This window comes from Bos grunniens, chromosome 29 (genome assembly GCF_055505025.1).
Source record: "Bos grunniens cultivar Pamir isolate PY7600 chromosome 29, Bosgru_T2T1.0, whole genome shotgun sequence".
Classification (NCBI taxonomy): Eukaryota; Metazoa; Chordata; class Mammalia; order Artiodactyla; family Bovidae; genus Bos; species Bos grunniens.
The window spans coordinates 18,814,604-18,838,451 of NC_141193.1; the positions used below are offsets into that span (position 1 = coordinate 18,814,604).

The 23,848-nt window shown below is 50.1% G+C and overlaps 1 protein-coding gene across 2 annotated transcripts in view; it reads right to left on the minus strand.

The window, feature by feature from the left end:
- Positions 1 to 6,823: 6,823 nt before the first annotated feature.
- Positions 6,824 to 23,848, minus strand: part of KCNJ5 (potassium inwardly rectifying channel subfamily J member 5) — a 28,264-nt gene continuing 11,239 nt past the window's right edge. For both annotated transcript variants that reach the window (XM_086384054.1, XM_086384055.1), the window contains 2 exons: positions 14,576 to 15,514; positions 6,824 to 11,166 (listed from right to left, as the gene is read on the minus strand). In XM_086384054.1, the coding sequence (XP_086240180.1) occupies positions 10,844 to 11,166; positions 14,576 to 15,512 (1,260 nt within the window). In that variant the 5' untranslated portion in view covers positions 15,513 to 15,514 and the 3' untranslated portion in view covers positions 6,824 to 10,843. The remainder of the gene's footprint in view (positions 11,167 to 14,575; positions 15,515 to 23,848) is intronic.

Sequence of the window (23,848 nt, forward strand, 5' to 3'; positions counted from 1 at the left end):
TTTTATTATTTGATTGCAGCATATACACAGGACAGACAAAAGAGTCACACTTTGTGTGAACTCATTGGATGAGTGCCTGCCTCTCTGCTGGAATGGAAGCTCCTTGAAGACAAAAGTTGTGTCTTTTGCACAGTGTGGAGACTCCAGCCTTGAGTGCCGTGCTGGGTCCACGGTGTCCTCACTGCCTAGTACGGGTGCTCAGTGGAGTTTGCTCAAGTCTGGGTGTGTGAGAGGACTGGCTCCCTCTGTGGCCTTGAGGTTCCTGTTGGGAAACACTGCCTCCCTCTGGCCGTCCTCAGGGATGTGAAGGAGAGAGGCTGCAAGGCAGGGAGCAGGGTGGCCAGAGCTTTTCCTGGTCTGTAGAGGAAAGGCTGTCATTCCTGTTTTCACTTGTAGAATCAAAAACAACCTAGAAACTGTGCTCACAATCATAACATCAGAAAAAAAGGTGCATGGATCCAGTCCATGTCAATGTGTTAGCCTGGCGGAAGCCAAGAAAAATCCCAATACTCAGACTTGTTCCTTATAGAATAAACTGAAGACAGTGACCATGATCTGAAAGTGATCGGTGTGGAGGGTATGAAGGTTTGGCATGGAATGCCTTTTAATAGCATATTCTACATGTGCTAAATCATTAATACTCATTTGATGGCAAATCACTAATTTTATAGCCAACTCCTGCATTTGGAGTCTTTCGATAATTTTTCATGAATGTGTTCATGTATTTCACCTCGTCCTTTCCTCTAGTCACCAACATGGGCATTTCTGTGTCTATAAACAGATTTGAGATGAGTGGTCAGTGTGATGAATCTGAGAGCAACTTCCATTTAACTTGGCTGTGGGTTTCTAAAGGGCAGAAGCTAGTTCCTGGCAGGATGCTCAGAACTTAGGAGGTGCTCATAAGAGGAAGTGATTACGAATTGTGTCTGGCCTGAAAGGATGCCTAGAAAGACTTCTGGGGACATCCAAATTCCACTCGTATAGAGGCATCTCCTAAACCCTTTCATCTGTAAAGGTTTCAGTGTAGTTGCTGTTTTAAATGCAAAGTTATCGGAATCATCATAGGCAGAGAAGGAAGTAAGTTTAACCTGGGGCCTAATATCCTTGGAGGAGCCTTTAGAGAAACAAATCTAGGGAGCAACTATGGAAGGGGGTGGGGAGGGTGGGCAGAGGGTGGGCGTCTCTGTATTCAGGTTTGAAACTGGGGAGGGAGAGCCTGCAGAGGGGAGGGATCTGGAGAGAGTGAGAGCCAGGTTTCTGTGGGCGTCACACATGCCAGTTTCTGAGGTGTTGCACGCATTTCATGCACGCGAGCAGCCCTTTACGGAGTGAAATTTCCTTCTTTAAAGTGGAAACTTTAAAGGCTTTGAAAAGAGGCAAGTTTTCCCTTTCGGATGCTACCTGCAAATGTTGCAGAGAAGAGAGCCTGCTGTGTGCGTGAGATGAATGGGAAGAGCTCAAGGACAGGGCCATGCAGGAGGACGGCTTTCTTCATGTTCTCTTTTTTCAAAAATTATTTATTTGTTTTTTTATGTTTGGCTGTGCTGGGTCTTCGATGCTGCGCGCGAGCTTTCTGTAGTTGAGAGGAGCAGGGCTGACTCTCTAGCTGTGGTGCTGTGCTGGGTCTTCGATGCTGCGCGCGAGCTTTCTGTAGTTGAGAGGAGCAGGGCTGACTCTCTAGCTGTGGTGCTCCTCTTGTTGCGGGCCAAGGGCTCTAGGGGTGGGCTCAGTGGTTGTAGGGCATGGGCTGGGCTTAGTTGTCTTGCGGTAGCCACGTTCCGGGAAACAAACTCACTCAGAAAGACAATGCAGATGATGGAGTGCGGTTTATTACACCGGTGGGCCCGAGGCAGAGTCTCCTCTTAGCCAAGGACCCCAACCAGTTTTTGTGAAAACCTTTTATATACCCTATGTGTACGTGCTCAAACCCACCTCCCCAAATTCCTTGAAACTAGTCTGGACAAGGTAAAAGAGAAATACGACCAAAGTTAACCCATGATTCATGTGTCATAAGCCTAGATGGTTAAACAGTGGACATTTATCAATAGGCCTGTGGTCATATCCCGATAAACATAATGGAATTTATGACTTTGTTCTGTTACAGAGGTAATTAGCATATTCTTTTAGGCGACAGAGTCCAAGTACAAGTCCTGAGGCTCTTTTATCTGGGGGGTCTGGTTTTCCATTGATATGCCATTTCTGTAGACACTGGGCACAAAATTCAGAGTCCATTGGGAGGATGACCATGCGTGTAGCCTAATGTTCACAGCCTGGCCTAAAATGGAGTCCAGCTCTGTCTGTTTCCTCCTTCAGTCCCTCGGCACGTGGGATCTAACCCTGGACCAGGGATCAAACGTGTGTGTCTGGCATTGGCAGGAGGATTCTTTACCACTGAGCCACCAGAGAAGCCCTGATGCATAGTTTTTAACCTCTAACCGATGAGATGGTGTTGGAATGCCTAGCACACCTCCACGGAGCCTGGAGGGAGTGGTCAGGATGGACCTGGGTCCAGATTTTCCTGCTCTTGTGGACCCACTGGTACTCTGGGAGGCTTGTGGAGAAGAACAGCTCCTCCACGGGATTCTCTTCTTTCCTAGTGGAAAGGCCACTGGGACCCCTGAAGGTAGGGCATGTCCGCAAGGCAGAGTTCTCATCTGGCACTTACCCTGAAGAGAAGGAGGCTGAACCCGCGCTGTCCCCGAATGGGAGCCGCAGGCAGGTAAGCAGCCAGGTTTCTGCCCATCAGGTACATCTGCGTTCGGCAAACATCCTTCCCCTGGTTCCCATCTGTCTCCGTGGGCCAGACCCAGCTGGACTCTTCCTCTGTGAGCAGACAGATGGTGGGTGAATTCCTAAATGACCACGGCTGATTGCCTCCTCAGCTTAGGAGAAAAAGCGGTCACTGCTGAGAAGGGTCACATCACACAGGGCTGACTGCATCTGTGAGTGGGGTTAATATTTTTAGTTTTAAATTTTTTTTAACTTTCCCTTTTTTAAAAAAAAATTATTGGCATAGAGTTGATCTACAATGTGGTGTTAGTTTCAAGCGTACAGCAAAGTGAATCAGTTATACATATCTATATCTCCACTCTTTTTTAGATTCTTTTCCCATTTAGGTCATTACAGAGCATTGAGCAGAGTTCCCTGTGCTATACAGTAGATCCTTATTAGCTCTCTAGTTTTATATATGTAGTGTTAATCACTCAGTCATGCCCGACTCTTTGCGACCCCATGGACTACAGCTCACCAGTGTCCTCTGTCCATGGGATTTTCCAGGCAAGGATGCTGGAGTGGTTTGCCATTTCCTTCGCCAGGAGATATTCCCAACCCAGGGATCCAATCCAGGTCTCCTGCACTGCAGGGAGATTCTTTGCCAACTGAGCTACCAAGGAAGCCGTATTTTGCATATAGTAGTGTGTAAATGCCAAAAGATGCTCAACATGGCTAATTATTAGAAAAATGCAAATCAAAACTACAATGAAGTATCACTTCACTGGTCAGAATGACCAAAAAGTCTACCAACAAGTGATCTAGTGGTTATGATTTGACACTTTCACTGCTGTGGTCCTGGGTTCAACCCCTGGTCAGGGAACTGAGATCCCCATAAGCCATGGAGCACGGCAGCCAAAAAAAAAAAGATGTGAAAAAATAATCTACAAACAAATGTTGGTGACGGTGTGGAGAAAAGGGGACCCTCCTACACTGTTGGTGCAAATGTAAATTGGTAGAGCCACTATGGAGAATGGCTGTGGAAGTGCCTTTGAAAACTAAAAATAGAACTGCCACATGATCCATGGGCATGGTTATTTAAGAGGAGATTCGGAATGTGAACACGACATTTGGAGTGTGCACGCAAAGGGATCCTTAATGCGTGTACTTATCAACCACGTTCTTACGACCAGCAGCCTCACCCGTCATCCCTGGATTTCTCCACTTACACTGTTGCACTGGATAGACCAGTGATGCTCCAAGTACCGTGTACCCAACCCTCATTAATTCCTCCCTTGAGATTTCCGATGTTTGTCTCCTCTAAGGGAATCCAGGTTATTATACCAGCAGCTTCTCAGTGAAAGTGAAATAGTTCCTAAAAGAAAAAGTCTTTTCTCTCAGTTCCTTAGAGAAAAATGTTTCTGTTTCTGAAACTCCTTTCTTGACACTGATCTGCCGTCAGGAACCCAGAACCCTTTATGGCTGGCCTAAGGGACTAAAGGGATGCGCGGGCACACATCTCACACTGCTGCTCTGACTGGTACAAGCAAAGCCTGAACCTTCTAAACAAAGGTGAGTTTTTGGAGCATAATGTTCAGATTTTTGCTTTTTACTAGAAACGGGTGTGTAGTCCTCCTTCCCCAAATTGTAATCCAAGCTGTGAGTGGCAAATGTGTCTACTGAAGGTTCTTGCCCCACCTGACTTGGAGTTTTTAAATTATTTATTTTGGGTTGTGCTGGGTCTTTGCTGCTTTTGCTCAGGGTTTTCTCTACTTGCGGTGAGTGGGGCTGCTCTCTTGCTGCGATGCATGGGCTTCTTATCACGGCGGCTTCTTTTCTTGTGGAGCACAGGTTCTAGGGATTTTGGGCATGTGGAATCATCCCGGGCCAGGGATCAAACCTGCATCCCCTGCATTGGCAGGCAAATTCTTATCCACTGAGCCACCAGGGAAGTCCTGCAGTTTCCCTTCTGATGCGAACAGTATTTACAGTACGATCCCCAGTGAAGAGACATCCCCACAGGCCAACAGCCAATGGTTCCCAGGACTTCCTGACTTGTGTGTGTGTGTTTTATGTCACACCATCACCACAAGGCCGTCTCAGCCTCAGTCTCACCGGGTGCTTTTACCCAGGGTTAATTTAGAGGCCCTGCACTTGCTTTTGTCTCGGTCACACGCGCTAATCTGCTTGTGCTTTGTTACAAACTGAATATTTGTGTCCACTCCAGATTCATATGTTGCAATCCTAACCCTTAATGTGATGGTGCTAGGAAGTAGGGCCTTTGGAGCTGACTAGGTCATGAGGGTCCGTAAAGAAGCAGAGCACCATAGAATTGATGCCTTTGAACTGTGATGCTGGAGAAGACTCCTGAGAGTCTCTTGGACAGCAAAGAGATAAAACCAGTCAATCCTAAGGGAAATCAACACTGAATACTCATTGGAAGGATGGATGCTGAAGCTGAAGCTCCAGTGTTTCGGTCATCTGAATCATTGGAAAAGACCCTGATGCTGGGGAAGCCTGAGAGCAGAAGAAGAGGGCAACAGAGGATGAGATGGCTGGATAGCATCACAGATGCAATGGACATGAACTTGGACAGACTTCAGGAGATGGTGAGGGACAGGGAGGCCTGGCCTGCTGCAGTCCATGGGCTCACAGAGTTGGACACGAATGGGCGACTGAACAACAGGTCATGAGGGTGAAACCCTCAGTAATGACACAAATGCTCTTATCAAAGAGACCCTGAGGAGCACCCTCGCCCCTTCCATGAGAAGATATAGTGAGAACACAGCTGTCTGTGAACCAGGAAGCAGCCTCTCACCAGACACCACATCTCCTGGAGCCTTGATCTTGGACTCCCCAGACTACAAAACTGTGAGAAATAAATGTCTGTTGTTTAAGCCACCCGGTCCGTGGTATGTTTGTCAGAGCAGCTGGACCAGCCTAAGTCATGCCTGATCACCACAGGCGGGCCACAGAGTCAGACCAGCGAGATGCCTCTACACATCAGGGTTGCCCTGGCTCCCACAACTTTCTTGTCTTAAATCAAAGCCCCAGAGAGCGGTTTTATCCTTTTGGAATGGTTTAAGTGAGGAATCTTTTTGTTAACCTCCTTTGTAGATCTGAGCTGTTCAGCTGCCATCCAGGGGACTGGAGCAGAAGAGAAGGCAATTCTAAATCCTCTAATGACATCCTCAGCAGAAACTGTTTCCTTCCCTTGAAAATCCTGAAGTCCTTTGCCCATAAGACACATCCCAGCTTCCCCCGTCCTTCCCCCATCATTCAGTGGTATCAATCTGTGCTAATTAATGCCATGAATGCAGTCAGTGCAGGGACTCTCTAAGGTCGATACTTCACATTGTTGCTTAGTTGCTAAGTCGTGTATGACTTTCATGGACTGTAGGCTGCCAGGCTCCTCTGTATCCATGGGATTTCTTTTAGACACTCATTATTTAGGTAGTGTAGTCTGAATATTTAACGTAAAAACATGTGTGAGAATGATGTGGGGGATGGAATGAATGATCTAATAGAAGGCACATAGCTTGCATGCTCTGGGTGATGGCGACCTCGCCCTGCTCTGTGTCTGGAGGTTGAGCCCTGATTCCTGTCTCCTCCTCCCCACCTTGCCCAGACTATCACCTCCACTGCAATTAAGATACTGATACCCCTGGAGAAGGGCATGGCAACCCATTCCAGTATTCTGGCCTAGAGAATCCCATGGACAGAGAAACCTGGTGGGCCAGGGCCCATAGGGTTGCAAAGAGTAGGACACGATTGAAGCAACTTGACATGCACACAGTGTTTCTAGGGGCTTCCCTGATGGCTCAGCAGGTAAAGAATCCACCTGAAATGCAGGAGACACAGAAGATGTGGGTTTGATCCCTGGGTCAGGAAGATCCTCTGGAGGAGGAAAATGGCAACACATTCTAGTATTCTTGCCTGGAGTATCCCATGAACAGAGGAGCCTGGAGGGCTACAGTCCAAAGAGTTGGCTCAAAGGGTCGGCCACAGCAGTGCACGCACTACTGAAAACAAGAAGGACACGTTTGCTTAAACTGGCAGTGAATTGAACGGCAACCAACGGCTATCTACTTAAAATGAGGAAGAGTTCTGTAAGATCAAATCCACTTTATTGGATGAATTTTCAGCAGTGCAATGCTGTTCTTTTTAATGAGAAGATTGACAAGTCTTACACGGGGAGGAAGAGATTTCACATAGGAGTTTAAGGAGATGTGTTTAGCAAAAACCAAGTTGAGCAGAATAAGTGGCTTCTTCCCCAAAGCAATAATTCCCCATCTAATCTCTTTTCACAGCTCATTAATTCCCTAAGAATCAGAAAAAGGTGTTTCCCAATTGTCCTGCCGTGGGAGAACGTTGCTGGTGGATGGAAGCTGACGTCCACAGCACAGCACACAGGGGCGGCCAGGAGAGGTGGGGCTGTCTTCCTTCCTTCCTTCCAGGGAGCTCGGGAGCTGCCCTGGGGGCAGGGGTTTATGCAGGATGATGGCCCGTCTGTGTTTGGGAGGCTCTGCTCTGGGCCCCATGGTCCTTAGACTATCTATGGCCTTGAGCAACGGAATTAACATCTCTGAACCTCAGTTATCTCTTTGGCAGCAATGGGTTCCTAAGCGTTTCTCAGCAGGCTTTTGAGAATCACCCACCATCTTCGAGGCAAGGACCTAACCCACGGGCACAAAGCCGGTGCACAGTAAACGGTGTTTGCCCAAAGATGTGTTCAGGGCATATTTTTAGGTGACGGCAGGCAACTTAAGAGGGAGGGGGAGTTGTTTTAGTTTGGGGCAACTTCAATACAGAAATTTCAAGTGTCTGTGGCTTTCAATACTCAGAAGACCCAGGGCTGAGGCCTGTATGGAAGGCAGGCATGGGGCCAGAGTGTGACAGAAGGTGCTGGCTATTACTGATCACGAGCAGGAGAGCTCTCTCCAGATGGATGAGGGCTCTTTCTCCTCCGTCAAGGCCAGCTGCTGCAGCTAGGACCTCGACCAGCAGAAGGAAATGACAGGAAGTGGGCTGACTGCACAGGGAGGGTGGCGTCTGGAGGGTAGAGTCATGGGCAAAGCTTGTTCAACCTGACCTGGGAACGGGCGTCTTTGGGCAAGGCCACGGAGACCTAGCAGGTGTCAGATGGATGCTGCGAGGATGAGTGGAGGGGACTTACCTTCTTTTGAGCTCCTGGAGGCTTCACCCTTACAGGGGACGGTTCCAGAGCACACAGAAGTTGAAGCAGGAAGTTAGCTCCCAAGGCTTTAGGGTCTGACCGATGAGAATGTTCTTTGGGATTTTGGAAATGCTGAGGCTTGTGAGTAGCCACCTCGCAGCCAGCCTGGCTCACCTCTCTGTGACCCATCAGAGGTGATATGTGGGCTAAGAACCGTGTGGCTAAGGGCTGGGACTCATAGGTGGCTTGTGGGTAGATTCAGTGTTTTTAAAGTGATCCACTGAGGTTCCAACCTTCATCAGACTCTACATTGAGTGAGTTTTTGTTGATAGAAGAACTATCAGAAAATGACTTGTGGAGTGTTTCAGACTTTAGTTTGATCAGTTGGTCACCAAGAAGGATTGCCTAGGGATACAAAAGGCAGCCTTCTTGCCTTTGAATTTTCTTGAGAAACAGCAGCTAAGGTGCACAGTGGGATTGCTACCCGATTCATACCAGTGCAGGGGGCTCTGGCCCCTCTGGGGACTTTTCAAGAGGATGTTGCTGATCTCTTCTTTTCTGAGGCTCCACCACGTCTGCAGTTGGCTGAAACATGATGTGGCCTGGATTTGTGGGGGCTACCACAGAGCTAGGACACAGGGGAGTGACTCACGTGGCCACCTGGGGTTGCTAGGTGCAGGCAGGTGTGAAATAGCCCGGACCCAGCCCGGCTGCAAGGCCTGCTTCTCCTGTGGTTTTCCCATCCTTGCTAACCTGCCTCACTGAGCGCTCTAAACCTGCAGGCACTGATGGGTTTTGACGAAGGCAGCATTTAGATCTGGTGGGGTGGAGGGGAGGGAAACAAAACAGTCCTGCAGTGCAAGCCTTGGATCTGGTGGGCTGAGGATGGGCACGCACTTCACAGTTCCAGCTATAGCTCAAGACCCCAATGCATCTAATCTTAGTGTGCCAGGCTGCCCGCTCTCCTTTCCCTGGAGGACAGGATTCCAGCCCATTCCTGGTTCCCTCCACGACCTGCTTCATTACAGAGGGATGCCTGCCTGGAGTCAGGACTCAGGGCCAGCCTGTAGGAACACCCTGCTCCTCCCTGCTTCCCGGCGCCCCCTCTCCAGATCCAGCCCCTTGCCTGAGAACTGGGTCCCCTCCCCTGAGTGTGGCCGCCTGCCTCCTCTTCTTTGCAGCCCCAGCACCTGGAAAACCCAGCCTGCGATCCAAAGCCAATCCCCCTGGCTCAGCCTTAACTTCCTACTCTTACTCCCTGGGGAGGTGCTTTGCACCCGGGGCAGAAAGAGGCTTCCCTTTCCAAAGGTCAGCCGAGAGCTCTGCCATGGTGGTGGGGAGGCCTCCACAGTTCTGTGGCTGGAACTTCTGACATCTCTCCAGGTCTAGGTCAGCTGACTGGAAGCCTGTCAGCCTCCACACACCAGATGTGCCCCATCACCATGACAGCTGCAGCGTCTGTCCGTCCTCTTCCTGCGCCTCCTGGCTGAAAGGGAAAGCCTTCTGCCATTGTTGGTTTTTTTGGCAGCACCACTTGGCCTGCGGGATTCTAGTTCCCCACCAAGAGGGATCCAGCCCTCAGCAGTGAAAGCGCAGAGTCCTAACCACTGGGCCATTAGGGAAGTCTCATGCCTTGCTGTTTTTAAGACTCTTCTCCATTCAGCGCTCTCTTAATGTTCACCCCTTCTCTGATTCTCCGCGTTTGCAAGGTGGGGATGGCACCCACCCCCCTTTTCTGGCCATCCTTCCTGCCCTCCCAGCCCAGCCACCTCATTAGACCCCCACCTGTCGGAGAGGAGACCCAGGGCAGCAGCATCAGCTCAGAGTCCCCCACCTCGGCTGGAAGGTGGCCCCAGCCCTGCAGGCACTTCTCCCTGGGCTTCACGTCCCTGCTTCACCTGGTAGCAAAGCTTGAAGTCAGCGATCTTGGTGACAGCTGGTGCCACTGCTCATTTTAAAATTCAGGTTTTGTTTGCCTTTCTCTGTGTGTCTTCCCTCCCCCTCCCTGCTTCAGCACCGACTGGCTCATCTTGCCCTCTGGCCACAGCATTCTCCCTGGATGGATCACACCACAGGCTCCGAGACTATGTGGGAAACCACAGTGAAGGTGAGAAGCACTTTGAGATTCTTGGGGCCAGATGTCCTAGCACAGGTCCAGCTGCTGGGGTTCTCTCTTTGGTGGGAGGTGCAGGCACGGTATGGCTGGGGCGGCCAGGAAGTGACCCCCGACTAAACATCACCCTAAGGAGAGCAGTGGTCTGCAGGCTACATCGGACCCGCAGAACACAGCGGGGAAAGCACACACTTCACAGGTAATGCTGAGATCCAGCGGTGAGGGCCTTAGCGCTCTGAGTGGTCACTGGTGGCAGATTTGCAAGGAATTCTATGTGACCCGAACCACTGAGGTCTGTGAGCTCCCCTGGGAACCAAGGATTGGAGCCTCCAGATTGGAGAGTCTCCCACCCTGAATCCACAACAGGCTCCACGATGGCTGGAATGAGGGGAAGGGGGCAGCAGCCTTCTCTAGGTGTCAGCCCTCGGCGGGAGGGGGCTGCCGCTTGGTCTGTGAAACCCCAAGAGGAAGGTGATCTGGGCCAGTTGGCAGAGAGAGGTGTGAGGACAGAGGTCACCTGGATGTTTCACTGTGAGACAAGCCCTCCTGGTCTGGCCCTTAGCCCGTGTGACAGAGGCCAGGGAGGAGAGACAGCACTGCCATGGGGACCAGCTGGAAGCCACCTGCTCCAGTAGATCCTGGGCTGGGAGGTGCCAAGACTCAGTTACTACTCCTCCCTACAGAGCCTTAAAGGCTCCTGGCTACCCCCACCCCCAAAACAGCACACTCAGCACATTCACACAACCCAGCCCACTCAGCCCTTCGACCCCAGCCCCACAACCTCTGTGCTCGTGAGAAGGGAGCACAGAGGGGAATGAGGGGAGGTCACGGGGAGAGTGCCGTCCTCACGCAGAGTCCTTGGTCTCCTGGGACCCACTCAGACCCTCAAGCTCTTCCTCTCCTTCCTGCTCCGCCTCTGCACCCAGCTCTGCTCCAACGCAACCCCCTGGCAGTGGGGGGCTGGGGTGGTACTGCAGGAGCCGGCCTTCCCGCTTCATTTCTGCCAGTTCCTTGGCACAGCAGCTGGGCGTGTTGGTTTCATAGGTGTCGTGGAAGGTGTTGTAGTCCACCTCATAGAAGCCCTTTTCCAAGGTGAGGACTGGTGTGAACCGGTGGCCCCAGAGCACCTCAGTATCCATGTAGGAGCTCCGTGCTTGGCAAGTCATGCCTGGGTACACAAAGGGCACATGTATTAGGAGTGGCCACAGCCTTCCATCCATTATCCATCCATCAGCCCATCATTCATCATCCTTCTATCCATCCATTCAACATCTTTCATCCATCTGTCCATCTGTGCATCTATCCATCATCTATCCATTCATCCAACCATCCATCCATCCATCATCTTTCATCATCCATCCATTCATCCACCCATCCATTCATTCATCACTGATCCATCAATCCACCCACCCAATTATCCACCCAATCATTCATCAAGCATATGTTGAATATCAGCTTTGCTAAGCACCATGGAGACATAAAGCTGAATAAGATACAACTCTTGCCCTAAAGAGCTCAAGGTGTGATGGAGGCAGAAAATTAGAAATTAACAATGCAAGATTGTGGAGTAGGTTCCTAGAGACGGGAGTGAATAATTCAGGAATGGACATGGTTCCTGAACATGCATTAAGTTCTAGAAGACCGAGATAAGAAAAGATGAGGAAAGTTTGAACAAAGATAAATTCAGAGTGGCTCAACCCAGAGAAGCTGACAGGCATTTAGAATACACGGGGTTGTTTGGGGTGGATCCATACGGGCAAAAGCCTACACGTGTGTACACACACCCCCCCCACGGATGTGTGCGCACACACACACACACAGCATGGCTCCTTGGTTGGAACATGCTCCAATGCCCCCATTCCCTGTCGGCTCAGCCCTGGCTTGCCTATGTTATTTTTAGGTGCTGCTTTCTCTCCAGAGAGGACAGCTTTGTTTATGGATGAGGACGCCTCTGTCCTCAGGGTCACAGGGAAGCAGTTTTCTGATATTTAATCTTTCGGCTGAGGAAGGTCCTGGCTTGTGCTCTTTGAAAACTGAAGGAAATGTCTGCTCAGCACCCCCTCTCCCCAGTTTAAGTGTTCTCTGGCAGGGGTCTCATGCACCCCAGACCCACAGACCGCCAGATAACCCCAGTGGACCCCACGTGCTCTTGGCTCGCGGGGTCCCGCCTGCTCCAGATGTCTCCCCTCGGTCCTTGGACAACCCCCAGCTCAGCAGAGGTGTAGAAACCGATGCTGGGCACTGACCAGTGCAGACACAAGCCAAAGATCTGCAAGCTTGAGGAATTCAGGAAACACAGCGAGACTGGACTCCGTGGGTGCTTTGGACCAAGCCCCCTGGGGTCTTCCTGCCCTTCTTCCATCCCACCTCTTAGAAGGGGGCTGTTCTATGACTGGAAACCCACCAGTGTGCCTGGCAGTCAGCTTGCAATGCATTTGGAAAGGACAGAAGCTGCTCTGGGTGGCAGGCATTGTGCTTCACATACATCCCTCCGTTTCATCATTTAACCCCTTCCCTTGTGAGCCTCTGAGGTTTGTTATCTTCATCCTGCTGGTGAGTTGAGCAACCTGCCCAAACTCACACGTGCAGGCTGCACAGAGCTGCGCCGGTCAAACCTCGGCCTGAACGCATAGCCTGTGCTTGGTTCCATGAATGTGGCAACCAAGCTCCTAAAGTGGCTGAGATCAGAGCCCATGTGGGTGGCAGTCTCCCTCTCTTTCCTCCCTGCAGAACTAGAGTAACCCAGGCCATGGGAAGAGAGGAGGGCAACCAGATAGGGCAGGTCAACCGAGGGACCTGACTCTGAGGAGCCACGCTGGGAGAGGTCAGTGAGTGGCAGTGACGGGCCGGCAGAGAGGAGAAGCATGGTAAGGCACTGCTTTCCTACCTTCCCCACATTCCCGAGCTGACCTTTGTGGCCTCGTAAAGGAGCTCTTTTCCAGAATCTCAGCCCATGTTCTGGTCTGACCCTGGCTCCAAGGATGGCGTGACCTGCAAGCTCCCAGCGGTGGGAGGAGAGTCCACCCCCCTGTCCTGTCCCAGGGGTTCCCCGGCTGCCACCATATGCTGCCTGGCCAGCCTGGGTCCCCGGCAGATGGTTGAGCAGCTCCCCTTGCCTGGGTCCCTGGAGCCTGTTCACACCCCAGAGGTTTTGCTCCACTCAGGAAGGTCTGTCTGTGGCTGCCCCATCTGAGCTGCCCACCCAGCCCCCCGAGAGGCCAGGAAGGCTTGTTTGGCCACCTTTATGCAAGGCCCCCAACCTTATAGGGGGCAGTGTGGTGTGGCTGACAAACTCTAGATGCCTGAGTGACAGCCCCAAATACAATAGACCCTCCTGTCTGCATGAAGCAGCTTCCACATCTGTGAAACAGGGTCGAAGCCAGCCCTCCAGTGCTGTTGCCAGATTAGAAAAACATATATATTCTCAGCTCCAGTGAGTTTTCTATGAGTCATCCTTAGGGCCAGGCCAGGTGCTCAGATGCCTCTGTGAGTGAGAAAGGAGGGCAGGAAGAAGGGGGAAGCAGAGGAGGGCCCACAGTTAGTGGGGCTCCCTTGCCCAGGGAGTGTGGTGGGGATATGGGCTCCCCCAGGCCTTGGCTTCCCTGAGCCCCACACAGAGCTGGGAGGCGGGAAGTGCTCAGCTGCCATGAGTCAGTCGCTGGGCAGGGAGGTGCTGGCCGGACACGTGTGAGTGTGATGCACTGTCTTTTGCACACACCCGTGTTCACAGAGCCACTTCCACAGGGAAGCTGAGGGACAGCCTGCCCCACAGGGGCCTAAGGGTGTGGGACTTGGGAGTCTCTCCCAGAAGAGGATTCTGTGACTTTGGGACTCACCCTGTCCTTGCCTCAGGTGGCGATTCACATGTAAAGACCTGCACATCCTCCTGTAAGAAGCCTGTTCACCTTTGTTCAACTCAGTTTCTCAAAGTCATGTGCTCACAGAACCCCCTTTGGGTGACACCTTTGGGGAGGGAAGGACAGGTGGTGTAGCCTGTTGGAAACCAGGCTTTGGGTCACCTGGCTTTGGCCTGCATCCTGGTTCAGTGACTTAGGAGCGCTTACCTCTGTCTCTGTTTCTACACCTGTACCTGAAGGAAAACCATCTCACTCAATGAGTTACTGTGCACTTAGAGTCTAGACCATGCCCAGACATTGGGGGGGAGGGGGTTCAACACACATTTTGTGTGTGTGTGTGTGTGTGCATGCACGCTTGGTTGTGTCTGATTCTTTGCAACCCCATGGACTGTAAACCACCAGGCTCCTCTGTCCATGGGATTTTTCAGGCAAGAATACTGGAATGGGTTGCCATTTCCTTTTCCAGGGGATCTTCCCAACCCAGGGATCAAACCCACATCTCCTGCACTGGATTGGGTTCTTTGCCATGGAGCCACCAGGAAGTCCCGACACACATTATCTGCTCTCGTAATTCCATCCTGAAGATCACCATTTGGGGGGTGGGGCTGATTGAGCTGCCGCCTTCAGGCTGCACCTTCTGGAATCAGCAGGGGTCTGATCACCGGGGCTGGGGAGGGGATGGGGAGGGGCTGGGGAGGAGAAGGAGCTGGGGAGGCTCACCTGTGGCCTCCACCATCCCTTCCAGGATGACCACGACCTCGAACTCCTCCTGGGTCAACTGGGCCCGCGACATCTCCCAGAAAGGGCTCTTCTCATTGATCTCGTGACAGATGATGAGCGGGGAAACCAGGAAGAGGCGGTCGTCCCCCGTGTCGAAGCCCACGTTGATGTCGGTCTGGTTCAGGGGGATGAACTCGCCCTCCTTGGTCTGCCGGGACTTGATGAGCTTGGCGCGGATGGAGGCCTCTACAATGTGCGAGTTGCGAAGGTCGCCCACCCGGAACATGAGACAGAGCTTCTCGTCTCGAAGTGAGATGACGGCGTTGTTGGAAAACATGAGGGTCTCAGCTCTCTTCTTGGGCTGGCTGATCTTGACGAACATGCACCCCACCATGAAGGCGTTGACGATGGAGCCGAGGATGGCCTGGACCAGCAGGAGGACGATGCCCTCCGGACACTTCTCCGTGATCACCCGAAAGCCGTACCCAATGGTGGTCTCCGTCTCGATGGAGAACAGGAAGGCAGACACGAAGCCACTGAGGTTCTCTACACAAGGGATCCACTCCCGGTCCCCGACGTGGTCCAGGTCACCCCGGATGTAAGCAATGAGCCACCAGATGAACCCGAAGAACAGCCAGGTGATGGTGTAGACCATGGTGAAGACAAGCAGGTTGAAGCGCCACTTGAGGTCCACCAGGGTGGTGAAGAGGTCGCTCAGGTAGCGGTAGGTCTCCTGGACGTTGCCGTGATGGACGTTGCACTTGCCACTCTTCTCCATGTAGCGCTGCCTCGGCTTCTTGCCCTCTGACAGGAGGCGCCTGCGGTCGGTGGCAATGGGGATGTAATCTCGGGCCTGTTTGGGAATCTTCTTAGGGTCCCTGGGAGTGACCCCAATCTCCATATCCTGGTTCATGGCATTCCTAGAATCGCCAGCCATGACTGGGATGCATTGAATTTAAAAAGACATTGTCAGATGGCCAATAAGCAATGAAAAGATGCTCAACGTTGCTAATTGTTAAAGACATGCAAATCAAATCTACAAAGAGGTACTACCTAACACCAGTCAGAATGGCCATTGCCAAAAAGTCAATAGATATTAATAATAAATGCTGGAGAGGATGTGGAGAAAAGGAAACCCTTCTACAAAGCTGTTGGTGAGAATGTGAATTGCAGCCACTATGAAAAACATTATGGAGTTTCCTCAAAAAACTAAAGAAGGAGATGTCATGCGATCCAGCAATCCCACCCGTGGGCATATACCTAGACAAAACTAGAATTCGAAAAAGTACATGCACCCCTATGCTCAAAGCAGCATTATTTACAACAGGCAAGATACAGAAACAACGCAAATGTCCATCAAGAGATGAATAAAGAAGATGTGATACACGCACACACACGCACACACACACAGGAATATTACTCAGCCATCAAGAGTGGAATACTCTTTTGCAGAGGGTAATACTATTTGCAGCAACATGGACGGACCTAGAGATTATCATACCAAGCAAAGTAAGTCATAAAGAGAATGACAAATACCATACCATATCACTTATCTGTGAAATCTAAAATATGATACAAATGAACATATCTGAAACAAAACAGGGTGGTTGCCAAGGAGAGGTGGCGAGAGAGGGGTGGAGAGGGAGTTTGGGATTAGCAGATGCAAACTTATATATAGGATGGATAAACAACAAGGTCCTACTGTGTAGCACAGGGAAATATATTCAGTATCTGGTGACAAACCATAATGGAAAAGAATATATATGTATATAACTGAGTTATATAACTGAATATACATGTATATAACTGAGCTGTACAGAGGAAATTAGCACTCCATTGTAAATCAACTATACTTCAATAAAATTTTAAAAAGACATCCTCAGTGAAGTAGACTGTTCGGATTCACAGAAACCCTAAACTTCAAGGACACTCTGCCTTTGTGCGCTCAAAGGGCTCCCCTCTACTGTACACTGGACCAGAATATGTGCACCAGAGGCAGCCCGGGGAATGCTCAGGGCAGGGATCCTCTTTTCTGGATCCTATATTTGTTTTTATTCCAGGCGCCTAGTGCGGGTTCTACCATACAATGGAAGCTCAATGGTTATTTACTGAACAAATAAATGAACACATTCTAGATGCAAACTTCATGCTTACTGTTTAAAAGCTTTAAAGAAACCTGGGAGAAATTATTTTATTTTATTAATATCTATTTATTTGGCTATGCTGGGTCTTAGTTGCTTAATGCAGGATCTAGTTCCCTGACCAGGGATCGAACCTGGGTCCCTAGCTTTAGGAGCAAGGAGTCTTAGCCCCTGGACTACCAGGGAAGTCCCTGGGAGCAATTTTTTTAAAGAGTAATTGCAACACTTTATTAAATGCCTGCTGTGTTCCATGCTGGATAGGTACAGTCACTTGTTATCACCACAACAACCTGTTGAGAGCTTGTAATCTCCGTTATAGAAACACCACTCAGGCATCAGGCTTGTTTCTAAGTCTCTCTCCCTCCTTTAGAATGTGAGCTCCCCATGCCTCAGGCTCAATTTGGGGCCTGTTTTGTTCCCTGATACATGCCAAGCACCCAGAGCACAGCCTGGCACGTATTATGCACTTAAAAAGTAGTTACTGAATAAATGGATGAACAACTAAGAACTGTGAGTCCCAATAGTCCCACAGAGCGAAGGACAGGGAAGCCTGGTGTGCTTTGTGTCCATGGGGTCACAAAGAGTTGGACATGACTGAACGACTGAACAGCAAGAACAACATGAGTCCCAAACAGGATAAGTGACATCCAGGTGGAAGAGCTGATATTGGGTTCCAGCCGGTCGGGCCCAAAGCCTGTGCTCTTTCTTTTATCCCTCCCTATCTCCTTTCTTCGGAGAAGGCGATGGCAACCCACTCCAGTATTCTTGCCTGGAAAATCCCACGGACGGAGGAGCCTGGTGGTAGGCTGCAGTCCGTGGGGTCGCTGAGGGTCGGACACGACTGAGCAACTTCACTTTCACTTTTCATTTCACTTTTCACTTTCATGCACTGGAGAAGGAAATGGCAACCCACTCCAGTGTACTTGCCTGGAGAATCCCAGGGGCAGGAGAGTCTGATGGGCTGCTATCTATGGGGTCGCACAGAGTCGGACACGACTGAAGTGACTTAGCAGCAGCAGCATCTCCTTTCTTGTCATATGAGATCTTAGCAGCAGATAGAAAGGAAAAGGCAGCATGTGTCTGATTCACCCTGTGGCCACTCGAACCATCTGAGCGGGAAGTCAGGCTGTCTGAGCACTTACCAATGTAACAAATTGCTGTTTAGACTTGCCATTATAAATTCTGATACAGTAATTCCCTTCTCTGTGAGAAATCGAGACAGGCACGATGTTAATGCCCCAAGGCTTTCAAAAGGGTTGTAAAATATTTTTGGACTATATCTAGTGCTAAGTTGCTTCTGTCATGTCCGACTCTTTAACCCTATGCACTGTAGCCCACCAGGCTCCTCGGTCCAGGGGATTTTCCAGGCAAGAATATTGGAGTGGGTTACCACTTCCTACTCCAGGGGGTTTTCCAGACCCAGGAGTTGAACCCAGGTCTCCTGCATTGGCTAGCGGGTTCTTTACCAGTATGGTGCACTTTAAAGAAACACCTAGAATCCTGTAGAACTCCATCTACAGTTTTTCTGATATTTTGCTCGCAGACATTAAAATGCTCTAACCCAGATGGGAAGGAAATCTAAAAGAGAGGGAATATATACATATGTAGAACTGATTCACTTTGCTGTACTGCAGAAACTAACCCAGCATTGTAGAGCAATCATACGCCAATAAAATCACACTCCATCTTATTTTAAAAGATGCTCAAAGACTCTGATGAACCTGGGCGGGACCATAAGACTCTGTAGCCAAGAGCAACAGCTTCAGTTCCTGCCCAGTCCTGAGCCAGTTATGAAATCAATATTGTTTGATTTCATTTAATCCTCACAATAGAGTCTTACACTAGTAGTGTTATCATCCTCTGTTTTCAGACAAGAAAAAGGAATCGCAGGTGGTAAGTGGCCAACTTAGGTTTTGGATCTAGGTCTGTCTGGCTCCAGCCCAGGGGCTACAGTACCCACCAAGCAGTGGCCTGCAGTCATTGAGATTCTAAGGCTCTGGCTTAGACGAATGGGCTGTTCTTTCTAGAAAGTTCTAGGAGCTTCTAATTCTGGGGATGCCATCACTCAGCCCTTCTTCTTTCTAAGCACCTTCTTGATTTTGCAGTAACTCTCCTTCCCAGAGAACCAGGTCCCCGATGGAACAAGCTGGACGTACGTTCTATAAGTCATGAGCTAACTGCCTCACTGACTGGTTGAGGAAGTTCTCACTGCTGCCTGGGTGGCTGCTGCAATTTCAAGATGACCTTTCAAATATCATATTGAAGGGTCCTCGGAAGTGCTGTTTGTCAGAGACATCCGCTGGCCATTTCCTATTCCACACAGGCCACCTGCTCCCTGTCCTCTGCATGGCAGTTACAGAGATAAATGAAACGAGAAAGAATGGTTGGTGCCGCTTTGCAAAATCCCAAGCATGATCTCACTCTGGCCCTTAGCTAGGAGACTGTTTACAAAGTCCTGACCAGAGGTGCCCAGAAACAAGGAGAAATGCTGCTGATGCTGAGGTTCCAGGTGCTCCTGGGGACCCCAGCGGCTGGAACCCAGATGGGGGGTCCACTGGGAATGCTTCCTTTGGCTTCCCCAGCCTCTGACACTGGGCAGGGCGGGCTCAGTACCCGCGAGAATGAGTCACGGACAAGAAAGCACACTCTCTGCCCTCAGCTCTTTCAGGAGGGCAGCCTTCCACTGATTTTCTGCACTGTTTCCTTCTTTATTTTTAAACCTACTTTCATACATCCTCGCAGGAGAAAGCCTTGTCTGTACTGGAAACAGAAAAAAAAAAAAGGCTTTCTGGGACACCTCTACCCAGATCGGAAAACTTCTTGGGTCCAGCAGATAGGAAGAGTGGTCGATTTCTGATGTGACGCTGGCACCCATTCTCCAGGTGAGCGAGAATCATCACAGGAAGGATCACCCGCTCAACCCAGGGCGAGACCTGGATTCCAGCCTAACATCCAACACACCTGCTCTGGGATCCAAAGAGAAACAGCCTTAACTTTCTCTGCCTCCGTTTCTTTTTTTAAGTTGTTTATTTATTGTTGGCTGCGCTGGGTCTTCGTTGCTGTGCACGGGTTTTTCTCTAGTTGTGGCGAGCCGGCTTCTCATTGTGGTGGCTTCCCTTCTTGCACAGCATGGGCTCTTGGGCTCTTGGGCTTCAGCAGTTGCAGCTCTCAAGCTCTAGCAGGCCGAGTAGTTGTGGTGCACAGGCTTATTTGCTCCAGCGCATTTGGGATCTTCCCGGACCAGGGATAGTACAAGTGCCTCCTGCACTGGCAGGTGGCTTCTTTACCACTGAGACCAGAGGAGAGCCCTGCTTGCCTCAGCTTGATCATGGACACTCAGGGAAAGAATATATGAAAAAAAAACAAGTGTAAGCACAAACTTTCCTTGAATTGAAATTTAATGCAATTGCACAGTAACCTCATTTTATTTTATTCTATTTTTAAAGATTTTTTTTAATATGGACCATTTTAAATGTCTTTATTGAATTTGCTACAATATTGCTTCTGTTATATGTTTTGTTTTTGTGGCTGCAAGGCATATGAGCTCTTAGCTCCCAGACCAGGGACTGAATCCATAGCCCCAGCATTGGAAGGTGAAGTCTTAACCACTGGGCCACCAGGGAAGTCCCATAACCCCATTTTAAAGAAGAGAGAGGCAGGGAGCATCTGAGTCTGATACTTTAAGGACGCGTGTGCGATCTGTAGGGCAGGTGTCAGGCATGGAGCCTCAACTACCTGACTCCTACTTAGTGTTAGTGGCTAAGTCATGTCAGACTCTCTGCAACCCCATGGACCGTAGCCTGCCAGGATCCCCTGTCATGGGATTCTCCAGCAAGAATACTGGAGTGGGTAGCCATTCTCTTCTCTAGGGGGTCTTCCTCACCCAGGGATCAAACCTGGGTTTCCTGCATTGCAGGCAGATTCTTTATCGTCTAAGGCACCAGGGAAGCCCCAAATTACTTAGAGTAGGCAAATTGCCCACAGTAGAAATCTCAGTCTCCAGTGCTGTGGGCTCAAGTCGAAAGGGTTTTCATGGACAATGAAGATTCTTCAATCAGATTTTCAAGATCCTCTGTATTAATTTATGCATTCACGGAACAAGCACTAATTGAAGAGCTATTTGAGTCCAGCTCCTGCGCTCAGAGCTGGTAATAAAGCAGGAAGGTGAGTGCAGAGCCAGGCCTTGTATGCTTTGTATTCTAGCCTTGCCTCTTTGAACCCAGATGTCTGTGGAGAGAGAAGCAGGGAAAGCGTGGGCCTGGCCAAGGCAAGCCGAGTGTGGGCACTGCTTTCTGCAGGGCCAGGGAGAGGCCATGACGTGAGCAAATCCTACTCAATCTCATCAAGGCCAATATTGCTCTTCATCTTTCATCCTCTCCTACATCCTGAATGGAAAGTTGTGCCCAGACATGATTAAAGCTCCTGGGAGAGGCAGAGCTTCAAGTCCAGCAAAGTGGTTTAGTCTCTTTGATATAAAAACACAAGTGGAGAAAGAATCAAAAGAAGAAAACTCAAAGGAAGTTGTATTTCAGAGGATGCATTCGTTAATCTGACATCGATTTAAATGCACCTCTGTATTAAGAATTTCAAAAAATATCTCCCACCCAACCCCCAGTGAAGAAAACTCCGTGTCATCAGGTGTTTTAGGAAGTCGTGGACACAGCAGCTTGACAGAAACTGCAAGTGGGGACCAGCAGGGTATCCTGAAGACAGCACTGGCCTGGGAGCCTTGTCTCAGACTCAGTTTCCGACTGTGGAGTGGCCATAGCAGGCACCCTTAGCGATATCCTCCTTTCTCTCTCAGATGTGCTGGGTCAAAGTCTGAGTTCCCTCGGATTTGGGATGAGATTGGAGGAAGAGTATTGGGGGTTTCCCAGGTGGTGCTAGTGGTAAAGAATCTGCCTGCCAATGCAGGAAATGCAAGAGACACAGGTTTGATCCCTGGATCGGGGAGATCCCCTGGAGAAGGGAATGGCTACCCACTCCAGTATTCTTGCCTGGGAAATCCCAGAGGAGCCTGGAGGGCTACAGTCCATGGGGGTCACAAAGAGGTGGACACGACTGAGTGAGCATTGGAGGAACAGTATTGGAGGGGAATATGTTCACTTCTCAGATTGAGATAACTGCATACTATGCTATATGAATCTATACAGTTGTACTGCTTACTAAATATGAAAAGACTCCTAATTGGCTGATGAATAAGTTGCCCCAGTGCCCTCAAGGACCCTCAATGTAAGCAGGGAGAATAAAAAGTCTTATCAGCAGAGTACGCACTGGGAACAGAGAGGGCACATGAAAGCAGGCAGAATTCTGAGAGGGCCCCACGATTCCTGCCCCCAGACACTCCCAATGCATCCCCGGGTGTGGGGACAGGATTCTCAGTCCAGTGATAGGGCTGTGTTCTGGTTCAGTTGACTCTAAGCAAGGAGGATCATCTGGGGTGGGCCAGACCTCATCAGATAAGCCCTTAAAAGGACTGGGCTCTTCCTGAAGCAGGAGCCTGAAAGCACAAGAAGAATTAGATGGGCAGACATTCCCTTTGTGGCTGTAAAGATGGAAGAGGCCACATGGCAAGGGATGTAGGTGAACCCCAGGAGCTGAGTGCATCCCCTTGTTGGCAGCCAGCAAGGAAACAGGGACTTCAGTCTGACAACCACAAACAAGGAAATCTTGCCACAACCACAGGAGCTGGAAGAGAACCTGAGCTCCAGAGGAGATGCGCCTGCAGGCTGCCTGCCTGGAGCCTGGTGCAGAAACAGCAGTGAGAGAGGCTGGGGCCAGCAGAGAGCAAAGTCCAGGGGAGCCTCGGAGGGGTTGAGGGGTAGGGTGGTGGTGGCACTGGCTCAGAATCTGATGGTGGAGCCCCTCTTGGCCCAGAAGGAATCGGCCAGTGGTCCCAGCCAGTCAGAGCCTGGGCCCAAACTGCACAGATGGGCTGGCTCCTCCCAGGGGGCCAGCCCTGGTTTCCCAGCATTATAATTACTAACCTTAAAAGCAACAAACAAAGCTCTATTCAGTGCATTCTGAGACTTAATGGCAAAGAACTCAGAAGTAACACATCTTAAAAATACCCATCAGGTAATTTGTTTAAAAAGCCTCTCATTTTGTAGCTATTTTTTTCTTATCAACTTAGGTGGTAGTCTATTTTTTATTTCCTGGATGTCTGGTGGTTTTACTCATTGAGTCCACGTTCAGAAAGTATCTGGGTGACAACATATGTGATTCCACACGTGTGAAAGCCCATTGGAAACTGTGACGCACAAGACTCATTCATTCATTCATTGATTCGTTCAGTGAGTCAGTGACCCTCCACTGAGCATCACCTACAAATGTACATGATGGCTCAGGAGCAGAGGTTGTAGGGGATGGAGCAGCACATCACCCCTTTTCTTTGCTTTCCATGCACAAATGTCTTGTTAAAATGCAGATTCTGATACAGTAGGTCTGGGGTTCCTAACTCTGCATTTTTTCCCAGCAGCTCCCAGTGACCTTGAGGCTGCTGGTCCTGAGGCCAGTCTCCCCCTGCGTGCCCCCTGTGATCAATTGGGAGCTGGATGCCATGCTGACTGATGCCTGGGTCCTACACCCTGGGAGCCCAACCCAGGCCATTCTAATGGGCAACAGAGACTGCGGACCCCTGCTCGACATTCTGTCCTCGTGGAGCTTACGCACTGGTGGGGACACACAGGCAAAAGACACCGCAGAGAGTGACAGAGGGGCGAAGGCGGGGTTCCTGACTCAGCTTGGCCTGAGCGGCTGAGGAGGGCTCAGGAAAGTCTTGGTGAAGAGGGTGCCCAGTGAGTGGAGTGAGGTGAGCCTTCTTGACATGAGATACAGGAGCGGACAATCACAAAAGCTTACGCACTGGGACTTCGCTGGTGGTCCAGTGGTTAGAACTCATGCCTCCAGTGCAAAGGGTATGCATTTGATCCCTGGTCAGGGAACTAAGATCCCACATGCCATGTGGCATGGCTAAAGAATGAAAATAAAAAATTGGATCTTTAAGTAAAAATAAAACAAAAAAAAAAAAGGAAAAGAAAAGCTCAGGTACTAAACCCCCGTGACTGGCCATCTCCGTGCTGGGTGCCTCTTATGCAGAGTCTCATTTAATGCTCAAACACATCTATTAAGT